This window comes from Astatotilapia calliptera, chromosome 20, assembly GCF_964374335.1.
Source record: "Astatotilapia calliptera chromosome 20, fAstCal68.1, whole genome shotgun sequence".
In the NCBI taxonomy this organism is placed as follows: domain Eukaryota; kingdom Metazoa; phylum Chordata; class Actinopteri; order Cichliformes; family Cichlidae; genus Astatotilapia; species Astatotilapia calliptera.
In genome coordinates, this window is record NC_137441.1 from 22226622 (window position 1) to 22244177 (window position 17556).

General features: G+C 39.1%; 1 protein-coding gene and 1 long non-coding RNA gene across 2 annotated transcripts; one reads left to right on the forward strand and one right to left on the reverse strand.

The window, feature by feature from the left end:
* The first annotated feature begins 3142 nt into the window (after positions 1 to 3142).
* On the forward strand, positions 3143 to 17022 carry LOC145423049 (scavenger receptor cysteine-rich type 1 protein M130-like). Its single transcript, XM_080295154.1, has 12 exons — positions 3143 to 3337; positions 3461 to 3615; positions 3804 to 3948; positions 4196 to 4504; positions 12520 to 12825; positions 13111 to 13407; positions 13828 to 14136; positions 14734 to 15030; positions 15321 to 15593; positions 15998 to 16161; positions 16576 to 16684; positions 16994 to 17022. The coding sequence occupies exons 1-12, from the start codon at positions 3271 to 3273 to the stop codon at positions 17020 to 17022; spliced, it is 2460 nt and encodes an 819-aa protein (XP_080151280.1). The 5' UTR covers positions 3143 to 3270.
* Positions 9475 to 9985, reverse strand: LOC145422897 (uncharacterized). Its single transcript, XR_013904081.1, has 2 exons — positions 9841 to 9985; positions 9475 to 9770 (listed from the first exon to the last, which is right to left on the reverse strand). It is a non-coding gene; the product is annotated as an uncharacterized LOC145422897 (long non-coding RNA).
* Positions 17023 to 17556: the final 534 nt, after the last annotated feature.

Sequence of the window (17556 nt, forward strand, 5' to 3'; positions counted from 1 at the left end):
TTTTTTAAATACACACCTTTAAACACAGTTGGGAGCTGATTTTCTCCTGAGAATATATCTGAAGCAGAAGCATATGTGATCACTGTTTCCTGCCTAGATAAACGATCTGGTTTCAGAAATGCAACCCAGAGGTTTGTGGCTTTATTTCTTTTAAGCTAGTCTGGAGTTGATGGTGATACTTATGCTTCATTTCTGATCAGGTCCCTGATAAATGTGGTCAAGTTGCCTCTGTGTGAATCTTATACTTAGATGTGAGTAGAGATGGACCGATCCGATATTACGTATCGGTATCGGTCCGATACTGACCTAAATTGCTGGATCGGATATCGGAGAAAAATAAAAAATGTAATCCGATCCATTAAATATCACGAAAGCACCTCATAAAACTTGCAACACGCGTAACTCACCTCAGAACGTTAGCACGTCGGAGCAGTATGCATCACGTGATAGAGCGGCTGTGGCATTTGTGACCTGTCGGTGGTCTGGATAGCATGTGGAGCTTCGCTAGCAACCCGGCATTTCATCTCCGACAAAGTTATCCCCGAGAGAAGTAAAGCAAGTGTGTAAGTCCATCTCTGAATGTTTGTAAAGCATTCCTGCGTAAAGCTTAACAAGCGACTGCCTCTTCTTGCTGCTACTTCAATCATGAAACTGCTTAATGATCAGCTGATCGGCTTTTCTGTCGCGACTCCGTCTCTCTGGTTTGTTTTTGGCCCACTTTGCACCAGAAAGAGGAAACCAGCGGCTGAACAACAGCAGCGCTTGATAAGCTGTTGTTAGAATGTATTTATTATTACTTTCTACTCGAGGATCTTTTGTAGCTGACGGCTGGTAACTGTGCAGGGGCGGATCTAGCAAAGTTTAGCCAGGGGGGCCGATAGGGCATTAACAGGGAAAAGAGGGCACAAAGACATACTTTTCTTTCTTATTCTCATTTAAAATGTCTAGCTTTTAGTAAATAATTATCTGACACCCAAAGTTTTAATTTGATGTAAAATGAATAGAAGTCAATTACTGTATATAGTAACTATTAAGTCTAATATAGTACTTTTTCCTTTGGGAAGGTACCATCTGTGCAGTCTGCAATTTTGTTGAAGAAAGATGTTGAATCTATTTAATATTTCTTGAAAAATAATTGATTTCTGTGCATTTTTTTTCACACTGCATCAAATTAAGGTTGATTACGTCGATTAAGCATCATGAGGTGGAGCGTGAGGGGTGGTTCCCTATTTTTTATTTATTTATTTTTGTTGTTCCTGGGAGTTGGAACCCTATTAGTTAGGTTGCTTAATATTTACGCTAAGTACTCTTTAAAATACCAGAATAGGGAGGATGGTGTAGGTTTAAGTTTATTAGATTGATCAGTATTGCTGAACTATGAATTTTTTTTTTTTTGCATACAGGTATAACAGAATAGCTTTAGTGTAGTTGTTGTTTTAAACTTGAGTATGAACTTATACAAAATGCAGCAAGATATTTAAAAAAAAAAACAGTTTTGTTGATTAAAAAACACTATATCGGATTCATATCGGTATCGGCAGATATCCAAATTTATGATATCGGAATCGGTATCGGACATAAAAAAGTGGTATCGTGCCATCTCTAGATGTGAGAATAAATTCTCAGAATGTTCTCCTGTAATAATCAGATTTTCACAAAAACTATTACAAAACAACTTTTTTTCAGGGACCATGCATTGAAAAAGTCACCAACTGAGGTCCAACATTTTATTACTTTACCATTAGTTTATTTATATTCAGATTTTTATTACATTTTCTTTTAAGTTTGGTTAGTGTGTCTTAGTGACAGGAATTAAGAGAGGCCACAGACACATGTAAAATAATTTAGAGTGAGTTATAATATGTAAGCTTGACAATGCTCCTTTGCTGTATTAAACCACTTAACCTTGACGTATAAATCATTCAAACATAACCAATGCACCTAACTCAAAGAATGAACGACTGTCGGATCAACATATAACAGAAAGGTTGGTACCTTTAGACAGGATGTTAGTAGCAGCATGTGGCAAAAACATGTGTTATGTTCCCATTTCTTTATCTGCATGTAAAATAAAGTAGGAAAATGACACGGGGGAAAATTTTTTTATTTTTGCAGCAACAAAGAGATTCTGATGATGATGATGCAGGCCTAAAAATGATTTACTGTGTTCCCAAGAAATAGGAAAAAATGCAGCACAGCGCAAATATCAGTGACAAATTGTAATTAGTATGTACAGACGAGATCAAGAGGTAACAGCAGTGAGTGTCCAAAGCCATTTATAAAAATAGTGGATGCTCTGTCGTAGCTTGGGGCTGCATTTCAGCTTGTGGTGTTGCAGAATTGTCACAAATAACGGAATTATGAATGCAGGAAATGACTGCTTGGAACAGTGCTGGGTCAGGCATCCTATCAGCAGTTGAACTGGAGTTAAATCAGTCTGTTAGCATTTCTTTTAAAATTATTAATTTAAAAAAACAGCTATTGAATCAGCTATTAAAGGTTGAATTTACAGTTTATCAGTAAATTAAATTTCACATTCTCATAAAATCAGTAGTGTGATTTACTGTTGATATGTTTACACATTTTCTCAGTGTTACAGCATCAGAGTGAGTTTAAGTTTAACATAAAAAGGTGCTGTATAAGAAATTAGAGCACTTGTGTTTTCTTTCAATCTAAGTTAACATTTGTGAGTCTAGCTTTGGCGCATATTCTGCTCATTTCCTTTTTTGTGGGTGAAGCCACGGGAATATAAGGTTGAACATATCATTTGTCTGCCTCACTCTCAAGTCATAAGCTGTGGTGATGATGTGGTTCCTGCTCCCCCTTCTCCGCCTCACTCACATTGAGCTGGTGATCTCACAAGGCAAGTTAATTTAGTTTCTTTAACTTTGAATAGTAGTAATATTATTAATTAATAGCATTATTTTAAATTAAAAATCTTTAAAATATCTTTGAAATCTTTAAAATGTTTAAAGTGAAATCTCCCTGTGTGTGTGTGTGTGTGTGTGTGTGTGTGTGTGTGTGTGTGTGTGTGTGTGTGTGTGTGTGTGTGTGTGTGTGTGTGTGTTCAGGTGAGTTACAGCAGTGATAAAAACTGTTAAATATTAAATATGGTGGTGAATTCAGAAAGTGTTTTTATGAACAGGTTATACGAGACTGCAGCTCAAAGGAAACCAGTCAAATGTGTGTTCTGGGCAGCTGGAAAAAGAAGAAAATAACAACTGGGTACCTGTTCAACAGGACAACTTTGATTTTGATGTGTGCCAGCAAATGCACTGCGGTAACTCTCTCAGCCCAAACAACAGCACAAACAAAAACCTTAATGTGACATGCACAGGTAATTCAACACATCTATATTCCAACACAAACAACTTCCAAGCAAACACTTCACACTGTGAAACTGCTCTCTCTCTCTCTCTCTCTCTCTCTCTCTCTCTCTCTCTCTCTCTCTCTCTCTCAGATAAAGTTAAAGTAGTTCTGAAGCACTCTGGCAAAGACAGCAAGTGCTATGGTACAGTTAATATTGAAGTGAATGATTCAGTTAATCCTGTGTGTGCCTCCTCCTGGACTAAAACTGAAGCTGAATTGGTCTGCAAGGAGCTTGGATGTGGGGAAGTGAGTTTTCAAGTTTAGTCACCATAAGTTACCTGTTGTTCTGATACATGGATACTGAGCGTTCATGTATCAGAAACTGTCCATACAGCAGTGCTACTGGATTTATTGTGATAAGTGTACTAACGTGCACCATTAATACTGGATGATTATCAATGAAATAACATAAACTCATAAATGCTTTGTTCTAGCTGATTTATACTGAAGAACATCAGAATTCAGGAGGGATAATGGACCATGTGAGCTGCAAAGGCAGTGAGTCCTCACTGTGGCACTGTCAGGCTCAGCATGGCAAGAACATCCAGTGTTCAAAACAACCTTATGTGGTGTGTTCAGGTGAGATACAGCAGTGGAAATGTACAGAGTGGCTGCTGATGGCCTTTGTCTGCTTTTATAATGGGATTTTAAATCCTGCAATAAATTCTATGTCGAGAGAGAAAATGAGTTACTTCATTCAGTGAAATTGTGACATTGTTAAATTCTGATTATATTTTTCCCAAAATGTGTTCAGTAAGAGTTTAATTTAATGTATTTATTCTTTTTGTGTTTCGTGGCTGATAAATCTCTTATTGTCGTGGTACAGACAGTGTGGAGGTGAAACTGGCAGATGGTCCTGGAAGATGTGCTGGAAGATTGGAGATAAAGCATGAGGGCCAGTGGAAGAAAGTTCCTGTAAAAGGATGGACAGACGCTCAATCAGCAGCTGTCTGCAAACAACTGCAATGTGGGGAAAAAGGCAAAACTGAAAAATTCAGTCAGGGTTCTGGTAGCTTCCTGTCAATAACGTGTCCAAGAAATAAGAAGATATCAAAGATATCTGAGTGTTTAACAGAAAACTCAAACAACCAATTTTCGGATTGGGAAGCGGAAGCAGCTGGAATCACCTGTGAGGGTGAGTGTTAGATTTGTATTGTTGATTGTCATTTATGCTTAGAAATATTTACTTATATATGCTTAGAGTTTTGTAATTAGTTGTAGATTGGTAGAGGTTTTGATCCTTGATAGTCTGCAAACTTTGTGTGTATTAGACAGCACTTTGGGAGCATGAGAGGTCATACCGTGTCTTATTGTTTTATGGTAGGATTAACGTAGTTGCGTCTGTTCTAGTCTAAGTGCTCTTTGTTTAGATGAACTGCAGGACTTCCTCACCGTGTTATCTAGGATGAACCATCTAGGGTGAGGGGGAGGCTACCCTCTTCCTGACCAAGGATGTTTGACCCTTTGATCAGCAGTCTCCCCACACACACACACACACACACACACACACACACACACACACAGGCAAGGTACTCTTTGTGTATGTAGACGTCATATGTTAATGAACTTATGCATATTCATGTAACCTCAATAAAAGGACAGTGATACGGGAGAACGGACGAGACCAACTGGAGTCAAGCGGTTGTCCGGTTCTCTCCCGTGCACGAGTACCATGAAGAAGTTTGCCTACTTGTGTCTTGCTTGTAGTGTAATTATATTGTCTTAACGTTCCAGCGAATAGGTTTATGCTACAAACCTATCATTAATTGGTCCTTCGATGCCGGAGCCCTGGAATCGCATTCACCGAGGGGAGGAGGGACACGCTGAAAGACTGACGTCAGCCAGGAAGTTCCTGTGGATTCGCTGTATGTCTTTTCTCCTCGATGAATGGCGATTGGCGGGATTCGAGGCTGATATTACACGCTAAGCAACACCGAGTAAGTTTAGAGTCCAACTCTATAACTGTACGTCTTCGCCGCTCAGTGGGGCGTTGTCCGTGGCCGCTTAGTGGGGCTAAAATTACGTCTTCGCCGCTCAGTGGGGCGTTGTCCGTGGCCGCTTAGTGGGGCTAAAATTCGCCGTCTAAGTGGGGCGATGTACAAAGCCGCTCAGTGGGGTTTTTTGTACAGAAGCATTAAGTCGCAGAGTTGCGCAGTTCGAACTTTTTTTGGTTCGCCGTCTTAGTGGGGCGAAATACAGACCGCTGTGTGGGGTACTGTAGTGAGTTCTCCACCGCTCAGTGGGGTGTTGAGAAGTTCCGCGGGGTCCAGATTGTGCTGGACAGTAGGCCTATTTTGTGTTGTTGTCATTGTCGTCGTCGTTGTTGTTGTTGTTGTGTGTGCGGAGCAGAACATGTGGTCTGTGACACCGACTGTTGTTGTTATCATGGGTTTCTAAGCAACCAAGAGTGAGTCGGAGGGAGACAGACGTTTGTGCTGGACTTTGCTCCTGGCAGCACAAAGTATTTATGTAATAAAAAGAGTGAGCGACGGCTCCACAGCTGCGCGGGTTCACGCGAGCGCGGTCACGCGGACCTGAGCCGTGCGGTTAATCGCAGGCTTATAAATGGAAGAGATTCAAATGTTAGAAGTTTTCAGAAAACACACCAGCCTTGGAGAGCTGTGGAGAAGGCCAGCCCACATCAGCAGCACTTAAGATATGCTCTGGTGAATGGCTTTCCCCCCACCCCTTGCTGACACAATGTTTATTCTTTAGCTTGCCCTGATCGACAGCAGCCTGTGTGCCAGACCATAGATTTAATTGAGGTGGATAGTTGTTAAAAGTAATCTACATTAAGCTTGTGGTTGCTTAAATTCAGTACAATGACATGTGAGGTGAAGTGATATAGGTAAATATTTAAACTCATGAAGTGCATAGAGGCACTTGACCTGTGTGAAAGACTGTCGTCTTGTTATGAGCCATTGTTGAGATATAGAGCACATCTGTGAAAACAACTAATATGCTCAACCCTGTATGAAACATCTAAAAATACATGTTCTTTTGTTGTGAAGTTGAGCCTGCCGATTAGTATGATGGTATGATGAACCATGCTAATGGTATGATTTACCCTCCTGAGATGAGGAGCTTGTGTCATGACTTAACAAGGCCTTTTTATTTTGATACTTTCACAGTGCACTGAAAGTTTTGTTCGATAATCTCTGTTCTTTGAGCAGATCTGCGAGTCGGGAATTAAAAGCGTTACACGTCGTCAAGAAAATTGTTGCAAGTGAGTTTCTCCACATTTAAAATGGGTTCAGGAGAAAGCCACTTATTTGGGACAATTAGGAAATGAGAGTCCCCCCCAAAAAGGATTCAACGAGGAAATCCAGTCTAAATTATTTTTCTTTTTGAAATAACGTCGTTTTGCTGAGCGTGGAAACGAATGCGATGATAATTTCCACAATTAGCAAAAGAAGGAACCACTGAGTGAATGAGTAAGAATTTTAAAATAACTGACTGACTGACTGAACATGATTGTGTGAAGCTAACCCCCACCTGACAAAGGTGCAGATGAACCCATGTGTTTCCTTTTACAGGAGCAGAAAGATGACAGCAACACTCGAGGTTGCATGATGATTTAACCTTTTAAATGCCATTTTCTGTGTCTGTGCATTTATCAGGTGTGTTATTCATAGGCTTGAGTTGCTCACAGAGATAACTGTGACAAAGTATGCATACGCCTGCGCAAGCGCTAATATTTGCATTTTCTTTTCTTGCAGCATGCCAGTTCTTCATGTGAATTGATGATGCGATTTATACCAGGACAACTGGTTGATGTTTTTTCCTACTACAGGATTTCTGGGTTTATGTGTGAGGAAAACTGTGTTTACAGGTTATGAGTGGTGATGCTGTTGCATTGTGTTGATGGGAAAATGTGAAGGTTACTTTGATAATGTGAATAACATGTGTGAAATTTCCTGTGTTGAGAACTGGTGTTACTTCTTTCCACAGCTAGGGTTGACTTTATGGTGTTTTTATGGCACCTCTGGAACCTGTTGACCTGTGTCTGACCTCTGTCTGACTACAGTCAATGTGTATTGCTAATGTTAGTTTCTTTGAGAATGCTGTGGAAGATTCAGCTGAAACGGACAAGTGACATGAGTAAAACAAATAAGAGATACAGTGTTTCTGGGATAGTTTGATATGGGCTCATTAGCTGGCCACTTTTGAGCCCATAGTAATATATAAGTGGAGTGACTTTGCTTAAGAGCAGTCACCGATTACATTGATGTTGCCTGAGTACATGGGATGATCCATGTCTGAGGCGACTTATGACAATGATTGTAGTTTACTGATTTGAGAAAACCTGCACATGACACTTGTCTTGCTGATGTTGAATGCTTCTTGTCCTTATGATACAATTGTTTACAGGTATGGAGTTTGATTTTACTTCCAGATTTTGTTTTCCAGGCCATGATGGTGTGTATGCAGGCTCCTGGGAGAGCCAGGTGTTAAGCAAACTTAATATGCAAAGCACACTAACATTTTCATTGCAGGATTATAGGTCCAGGGTGGTGCTGCTCCAGGGGAGGAGATGCCCTGATGTTGCCTGGGATATGATCTAGCTAATCTTTTTCTTTAAGACTGGAATCCAGGTTTGGTGAGTTGACGCATGGGTGTGTCCATGCGTCAAGAGGAGGGGTCCAAGGATTAACATGAAACAATGTTTTTTATTATTGTTGCAGTGATTTGTGTGATTAGCCGTTTATTTACAAATATTAAACCTATGCAAGTGGTGCATCCATGTTCAGATGAGGCTTTGATGGCCTATAAGTGAAGTTCACTGAACTAAAGAATGTGGTTTGATGATTGTTGACATGCTCTCCAAATAGAAGTTTTTCTTCTTAGCAAGGAAATACAGGTGCAGCAGTAATCTCCTGAGAAATCTTCAGAGACCCAGTGAGAAGCGTGAACCATTCCAGGCATAGCTGACAGCCAGGCAGTGGTTGAGGTCAAAGATCAAGCTGGTTGGGGTCCATCATGAAATCAGACCTTGGAGCCACAGCAAGGACCATGAAACTGCCTGCAAAATAGAGGAGAGGATCGTCCACAAGATGGGAGAGAGGCTTCAGGAGGATCAGAGATCATCTTCAGCACAGCAGACATGCTACTGAGCTTCCAGGAAATCAAGAGGAGACTTCCCACAGCAAGATTTTAAATACAATGAAAGATTCAATATTGACGCTGAGGAAGACGACTAAGGTGTACGACGTGCTCTGCCTTAAACCTTCAGCAGCGTTGGAACATAAACACTCAGGGGATGAGGAGCGTGCCAAGCTCCATCGACAGCGTAGAAGGAGTTCGAGGATGACATCATGATTCTGTGAAAAGCACAGGAACCAGAAGCTATGGTGGTGATGACAGCAGTTTCCTATGAACATCACCTAATGCTGTGCCACTGTACTGTGCATACGATGACACTCTGAAGGCTGCTGGGATCATAATAGCAGTAAGACAACCCTTCACCCTTTCCACAGAGGTGTTTTCTGCAGAGTATGGACAATGAAGGACAATGAAGGAGTCATAAATATCCCCCTCACAGGACGAAGGCCTGAAGTGAGGTAATGGGAGGCCATAAAACTTGAGTGCTGAGAGGTCTGCAGCTTTGGAAATAGCTGAGAACCATGTTGACAAACAACAAAACCAACTGGTATGTTTGAATGTTTATTCTACATACATTTGGACTCTGGTCCTATGGACAACGATGGAAACAACTGGAAGAGACATTCATGACGCCCTGCAGAACTCAAACCACTCTGCAGAGAGGCATGTGATGTGCACACCTGGAGGAAGCATTACCAAGCTGAGATGTTTTTGAAAATGTTACTTTTTTATTTTCACTATTAAATTAACAATTTCTTTGTTTGCTCGTAAGATGCAGTTTGCCATGAGATGAGCTCAATGAATGGGATAACTGCTAATACATTTGTTGTACTGTGTACCTTTTCAGTAATTTAGGGTGATTTGACATATGCTGAGTATAAAAATGTTTGCATTGAAACTGTCAGACATGAGGTATTCATACCTGGGAACTTTTCAGGCATAAAGGTCAAAAAGGGGGGAAATGTTAGATTTGTATTGTTGATTGTCATTTATGCTTAGAAATATTTACTTATATATGCTTAGAGTTTTGTAATTAGTTGTAGATTGGTAGAGGTTTTGATCCTTGATAGTCTGCAAACTTTGTGTGTATTAGACAGCACTTTGGGAGCATGAGAGGTCATACCGTGTCTTATTGTTTTATGGTAGGATTAACGTAGTTGCGTCTGTTCTAGTCTAAGTGCTCTTTGTTTAGATGAACTGCAGGACTTCCTCACCGTGTTATCTAGGATGAACCATCTAGGGTGAGGGGGAGGCTACCCTCTTCCTGACCAAGGATGTTTGACCCTTTGATCAGCAGTCTCCCCACACACACACACACACACACACACACACACACACACACACACACACACACACACACACACACACACACACACACACACACACACAGGCAAGGTACTCTTTGTGTATGTAGACGTCATATGTTAATGAACTTATGCATATTCATGTAACCTCAATAAAAGGACAGTGATACGGGAGAACGGACGAGACCAACTGGAGTCAAGCGGTTGTCCGGTTCTCTCCCGTGCACGAGAAACATGAAGAAGTTTGCCTACTTGTGTCTTGCTTGTAGTGTAATTATATTGTCTTAACGTTCCAGCGAATAGGTTTATGCTACAAACCTATCAGTGAGTGTCACGTGCCCTTTGACCTTGTTGCTGTGTATAACTGTTATAAGTAATTACACATGTGTCACAAATGATAGTGCTTTCCCAAAGTAAACATACTGAAATATAATAAAATGCTAGAACCAGGAAAAAGACATTTTCATTCATCGATGTCAGTCAGAAGAAAAAAGTGTTTTTTCCCTCTGCTTAGTTACATGCTTCTATTTATTAAATCATCAAGTCTAAGGTCTAAATACACTTACCTGTGAAAATCCAACTAGAAACCCAAATAAACAATTTGTCTTTTTGCAGTGTTGGTCCACGGTATAATTGGCCATTTTTGACTACTTTTGATGTTTCCTCTACATTTCACCTTAAAAACTATTTACTTTGCCTTGTTTGGTATCATTGTTTTCAGCACAGCCTCATGTGTCTGAATTTACAGTTATGTTTTCATTTTGACATGCTGTATTAACACAATTGATCTAAAATCAGACAAAAAAACATAAAATCAGAGTAGAAAAAGTTATATTTTTTACTGTAACAACTACAAACATGTTTAATGAATCATATTTCATAACTTTAAATGCAAATATAAATTGTCAATTTTAAAATTCTATGCACAAGTTTTGCAAACAACAAAGTTATTTGCATCCATTTACCTTGACTTTTTAAATAACAATTTCAAACTATTTACATAACAATCAGCTGTTCTGCCTTCAATAAGATGCCACACAAATTATTTGTGCCACTCCAAATATTTCTGTCCACTATAAAGGAGAACATCACAGCCTGATACCTGCAGGTCTGACAGCAGCAGGTGTATCACTCCTGGAGACAGCAGTCGCCTCATTGTTCTGACACACAACACAAAACTATCCACAACACTACACACTAACTACACAAGACAACACATTAACTACACACTCCAAACACACTAAATGTCACAAATCTCTCTCTCTCGCCGTCACTCCTAAAACCTCTGTTTTTGTTTTTTTGTTTTTGTTTTTGCTCATAAGCAGAGAGTGCTTGCTAACGCTGTCCTTAGACAGTAAACGTGACAAAACTATTCAGGAAAAAACGCCACGTATATATTGTTTATCATGACTCTGGTTTTACGTGGCCTATCAACACAATTTAAAAACTGGTATATATCACCTTGTTGCTTTGTCTTTAAGTGGTCATGTGATTGGCTTACCACGACTACTTTATTCTTCCTCAGTCAAACAGCAGCACTCATGTGATTGTTTTGCCCCCTTAGCTCCAGGTGTTGTGCTAGACAGCGATCGTGATTACCGTCCGCGGGAGCGCGCGCAGCTGCTTAAAGCTGTAGCGTCCAGATTACTTACAGCTACTTCCATGCAACTGATATAAGATGCGGTAAGCTGAAGACAGCTTCAACCGTCTGTTTGTTGAAAAATAGTAACGGACCGCGTTTTCTTCTTAGTAACTGTAACGGCGTTGTAACGATTGGAATAGTAATTAGTTAGATTACTCGTTACTGAAAAAAGTAACGCCGTTAGTAACGCCGTTACTTGTAACGCCTTTATTCCCATCACTGGTCTTTTGTGAAAAAGTCATTAGGCTTTTTTGGGTGCCAAATGTCTTTGTCAGTAGATTAGCAGACTAATTACAGACAAAACAATGTTTTCCCAATAGTGGAGTGTTTACCAGCCACTCACACCTTGGCCAATAGAATAGAATAGAATAGTCTTTTATTGTCATTGTAAATTTACCACAAAATTGTGGGGGCTCCTCGTCAAGTGTGCAGAAATAAAATATAAATAGTAAGACAACAGGAATAAATAACAAGCATTCTTCATTGCTTTTAATGTCTTTAAATTTCCTTCACCTTAATTCTAAAAAATCTGAGGTTGTCAGTTGTTACAGTAAAACCGAATCATCATTTAAGAGCCTTCGTATCATTTTTGGTACTGATTTGAAATTTGAATCTCACATCTCAACGCTCACCCAGTCTATTTCTCTCATTTAATTAGGAAACATCACAAATTTCAGACCCTTACTGACACTTAGCTTTGTGGAACTTTTATTGCACGCTTTAATTTTCTGTTGTCTTGAGTACTGTGACTCACTTGTCACATGCACCTCTCGGTCCTCTTTAGCTCGTGTTTAGCTGGTCCAGAATGCAGCACCTACACTGCAAACAAAAACTAGCTGGTGCTCATACATATATATAATGCTTTTCTACTCCTTTAGAGCACCCAGAGTGTGTTTTGCTGAAAGTAGTAGAGAATCATTATTCTGCTCAGCTATCAGCAAACACAATTAACCCAGTCACAAGCACACATTCATGCAGTGCTTTAATCCTGTGTCTAAGGGCTTTGTCTAACATTCACACATGAACGAATGACCTTTCAACAGGTAGACGACCTGCACAGCCACTTACTGTATATCATGTTTCTCTCTTTGTGTCCATCAGGTCACAAGGTGGTGTTTTTAAGTGGAACCTGTTCTGGTCATGTGGGGATAGAGCATGGCAGAGAAATCTACTGGCTCTCTGGGTCTAAAGAGACATGGAACCAAGAGTCTGCAGACACAGTGTGTCAGCAGATGCATTGTGGGAACGCTGCAAACTTTTCTTTCAATTCTAGGGCTGATATGATTAATAAAGTTTGGAAAAACTCTTTTAGCTGCTCATCCAGAGAAAACTCTCTTTTTGAGTGTAACCAAACTACACCTCTGCCTCCTGACCACCATAATTCTACTGCCTATGTGAAATGTTCAGGTAATGTGAAATATGAATGAGTTAAAGTATAAAACTAAGACTGACGTCAATATGGAATTGATTTATTGTGTCACTAGTTGTAATGTGATCCACTCAGAAGAGACAATTTATTTATAACAGACTTTACCTTTTAATGTCCATAGATGTACATTCACCTCCTTGTTTTCTCTCAATCAAATTTCTACTATTTTCTATTTTTTCTGAAACCTAGCTTGGTCTAAGAAGTTGTGAAATATCTGCTGATACTAGTTTCCTCTTAAATTTAACGTTTTCATGTCACAACAGGAAATATTAAGATGAGGTTGACGAACAGCTGCTGGGGAAAAGTCAGGATTCGTGTAGAAGAGAAGGAAGGAGATATGTGTGGAGACACCTGGACAGAAGACAAGTCTGTGAAGCTGTGTGAAAAGCTGAACTGTGGGACGCCCATAAAAGCCCACAACAGTCCCAAAGATGGTGATATCCTCTTTAAGAGTTTACACCCGACAAATCAGACTACTGACCTGACACAGAGCATCTTTGTCAAAAACCAGGACAATGATAAGTCCTGTAAACAAAAACCAGCCTATGTTGTTTGCTCAGGTAATTGTTTTTTTAAAAGTAATTTTATATTACAAAAATATAATAAATGTCATAACTTGCTTTTTAAAAAGTTTCATTTTCAACTGATTTGGACCCTTTGGAAAAAAGTGCCAGTTTTATTGGTTTGTTGATTCTTCAGTCACTAAGTTACAGGATAACAGAATGTAAAAAACAAACAAAAAGACATAAGTCTGTTTTTAAATGTTCCTTCAAATGTTTTAAAAATATCTTTTTAAATACTGTTTTTATAATTAAGCTCATTTGTGTTAAAGAAGCAAATATAAATCTTTCTGAAGCTATCAGACTGAAATTCTTTACACTAAGATGATGATAGTTCTTGTTGCTTAAAATTCTAATTAAAAATAAAATAAGACTATTATAAATATATGGTATTATTATTTTTGTTTTGTTTTCTTGCAGGTAGGGTCAAGCCCAGATTTAGCATTCCCAGTTACAAATGCTTTGGAAACGTAGAGGTGGAGTATGAGGGGAAGTGGATCCCTGTGTGCGAGGATGCTCTCAAAGACACTAACAATGGAAACACCATCTGTCAGGAGCTTAAATGTGGTGATGCTGTCGAAACTCTTCCCTACTTTGGACCTGCACCAGCAGATAAATTAGCCATTTCAAACCTAAACTGCATTGCAAATGCTAACAGTCCATTATCTGCATGCAGCAGTATTACTGCTTCTACAGCTGCCTGCAAACACAGTGGCCTCCGATGCTCTGGTGTGTATAATGATCTTTGTGTCAGCAGTTTCTGAATTATTCTTTACTCCTTCAGCCTAATTTTAAAATAAAGGCTTTGAAACTGAATTGAAATTGAAACAAACTGAGACTAGTTTGTATTTCAGAAAAATGTTGAGATAAAAATAATGCTGCTTTCAAACTTTGACATGCTCGCCTTCAAAGGTTACTGTTAGTGCAATAAAGGTTAGAATGTTAACATCCTCACCTCCATTAATGATATTTGTTCTACTCAGTTTTACTCTTTTCTTCTCTGCTTGTTGTCCATGTCACCAGTACGGCTCTGCCACACAGTCTGACTCACTTAATGTCTGGAATCAGCTGGAAACAGCTGGCCTGTGCAGTCTGATGGTTATAGAAATATCGCTGCCATCAGTTGTCATCTCTTTATTATCACTCTATAAAATCATTTTATTTACACAGCAGTCAGAAGGGTAGCTAAACTTCAAAAGTGTAAAACTTTAAGTTGATGCAGGATCATAATGTCATTTCTGTGTGCAGAGTGTGTTATTTATATCATTCAGATCCTGTTGGTTACATCATGTTTTGTGAACTTTTTATTTCTCTTGTCTGTCTCAGAATGGAGGACGATGGTACCTGACAAAAAGGCCTGTAGTGGAACAGTGTTGGTTCACTGGAGACAGGGACTCAGTGCTGTTTCCAGAGAAAACTTCAAGGAAACTGAGAAGGAAAAGCTTTGCCAGGATATGGACTGTGGTGGATACAAATCAACAAATAAAATCCACCCCCAAACAATTGAAATAGATTCTTTTTGGAACAAAAGCTTCAGCTGTGGTGAAAATCCAGGAAGCATTTGGGAATGTGAAAATAAATCCACACCCTCAAGGAAGGAGCCTGTCTTTATTGAATGCAAAAGTAAGATTTATATCAGCAGGACTGATCTTAAATGATCACAGACTTTTTACATTTGCACTGGAAACACTGAAGAGTGAAACAAGACACTCGGAGTGTGAAGGAGAATTATTCCAGATACACTGGATAAAGTAACAAACCAAAGCTAAAAGTGTTAAATGAACTATTTGATTATGGACTTGTGCTTCATATTTTGACTTTGCAGTGCAGAGAAGATTAACTGATCATTTCTACCTCAGTGCTTTATGTCTTTATCAATACTTGACTGCAGTGTTTATTGCTTTCCTTCCCAGAGGAGCCCAGTGTCAGCCTTTCACAGGGCTGTCGTGGGGAAGTGAGGATAGATGGCGTTCCAGTGTGTGCTAGTAACTGGGATCTATCCTATGCACACAAAGTTTGCCAAGAAAAGCTTTGTGGCAATGCTGTCTTTATTGAATCCAAAGCTCCATCAAAGGGTTCAGGTAACATTTACCATGTCAGCTGTGAAAAGTACCATTCCATCATTGGCCAGTGCAGGAGGACTAAAGGAAAGTGTGACAAAAATGTGGTGTTCATTACTTGTAGTGGTAAGTGTGAGTCCATACACCTCTCTTTCCATAAACTCATCCCTATATACAGTACATACATGTATGTCCTCTCTTAATTCTGGTAGTATTTTAATTTATTATCTTGGGGTAATTTTTAGGTATTTATTTTATAAAACAGAAGATTATTTCTTTAAAATAAAAATGACATTGTCAAGCTCATTATAAGATATAAGAAATCTGAGTTATTTATTGAAAATCTTTTAAAAATATGTTGAACACATGTTTTACACTTCAACTTTAATAAATGCAGAGTGATGACAGGTGCTTGCTTTGCTCCTAGTGATTTTGCTAAAGCTAAGGTGACCATCTCTAACATCATATTTGCCAGACAGAAGTGGATGAGCTTGTTTCCTTCTTTAAACACAGTTTCTTTGCTTTTACAGAAAGTGTAAAGTTCCGCACGACTGAAAAACATGGAGGTGTCCTTTATGTCAATTATCGAGATAAGTGGGAAAGAGTATGTCCATTTAATCGTTCCCCAGTGTTAGAGACAAAGCTCTGTAAAGAAATTAATGAGACCCATAGCGGCTCTACGGAAATCAAACAGGTAAACCTCTCCATTTTACGTCTTGAATCGGTCACTGATTTGTCTCATATTCTACAAACCAAAATCATGGACAGTTTCCTGGCTCTGTGTCTCAGCTTAATCTAATAATGAAGACTGGAATCTCACATTTTAAATATTTAGGTTTATAAAATGGAAAGAAATGCATGAGACTTGTATCTGAATAAACACAAATTGACCAAATGTTTGAAGTTAAAAACTTTCTGGACACTTTGCTGACACAAAGTTTGCAGAAATATAAAAGAAATTGAATGTCCCAATACTTTTGGTCTGGACTTCTAGTGACTTCTGCTGTGTGTTGCTTCAGTCCGGCCTGTTTTTTTCTGCCAGAGAAATTTCAGTGTCTTTTATTCTGGCTGTATCTCTAAATGTGAAAAAGTTTAAATTTGATTCAAGGTCAACTTAGAAACAACACTGGAGTTCACTGATGTTACCATGGACGTCAAGTACGCCGTCAAACAACGTTCCTGTGGAAAAGTTTCTTCAGCTACAATATTTTGTGAAGGTAAGATAAACCATGAATCCATCAATCAATTACTTGTTTTTGACAGAAAGACACTTTTTGTATTCTGTAAATCTGAGCTGACTTACTTTGATCAGTGTGATACAGATAAATTATGACTGAAACTCACTGTGACTGAATCCAGAAAAAATAATAAACTGGCTGTGTGTGATTTCAGGCTATGAAAAATGGACTCCCACACCACCACCGCTGCCACCACTTTCCTCTATATCCATAGCACCTATTATCATGGGTGTGAGATTTCTTCTTGTAGTGATCTTGACTTTTGTATTTGTACGATTTTGTGTCAAGAGAGCCAGGAGCTCCAGAGCTTCATGTGAGTGTATTTATTACACAACTTACACACATGGCTTGTCTCACTTTTAATTGAAAACCTTAAAAAGTGTAAAGATCCCGATTGAACATGAGATCATACTTTATATTCCAAGTTTAAAACCAAAAAGGGTGTTGCAGACTGCCACAAGAGGGCAGTCTTTACAGGCATTTCAAATATCACCATCACTGCTGCTGACTGAACGAGCAGCCCATCAGCTCAACCAAACATTGCTTGATTGAAAATGTAAATACAGAAGAGAAAAATTAAGCACACCTGTTCTTGTGCTGTGTTTTTCCTGCTCTTGTGCTCCTTGTTACCTCACTGGTACATTAGCACTGTGCATTGGTGAGACAGCTGTTGTTATGTACTGTATGAGTAAATGTGAAATGCTGTAACCTTTCAGTAAGAATGCTGCCTGGGAAAGAACTGGAGTTTGAAGGTGGGAAACATGAAGATGTCATTGACAAAGAAAATGAGATGGAAGACTTCAGTTGTACTGGTGAGTCATTAAGTCTTTCATTCGTTTTTTCTTGTCTAT

Bases quoted from the DNA above. Each gene is read 5' to 3' on its own strand.
- LOC145423049 (XM_080295154.1), top strand. From the start codon at position 3,271: ATGCACTGCGGTAACTCTCTCAGCCCAAACAACAGCACAAACAAAAAC. The intron at 15,031-15,320 runs GTAAGATTTATA...TTTCCTTCCCAG, and splicing joins TGTCTTTATTGAATGCAAAA to AGGAGCCCAGTGTCAGCCTT. The intron at 15,594-15,997 runs GTAAGTGTGAGT...TTGCTTTTACAG, and splicing joins GGTGTTCATTACTTGTAGTG to AAAGTGTAAAGTTCCGCACG.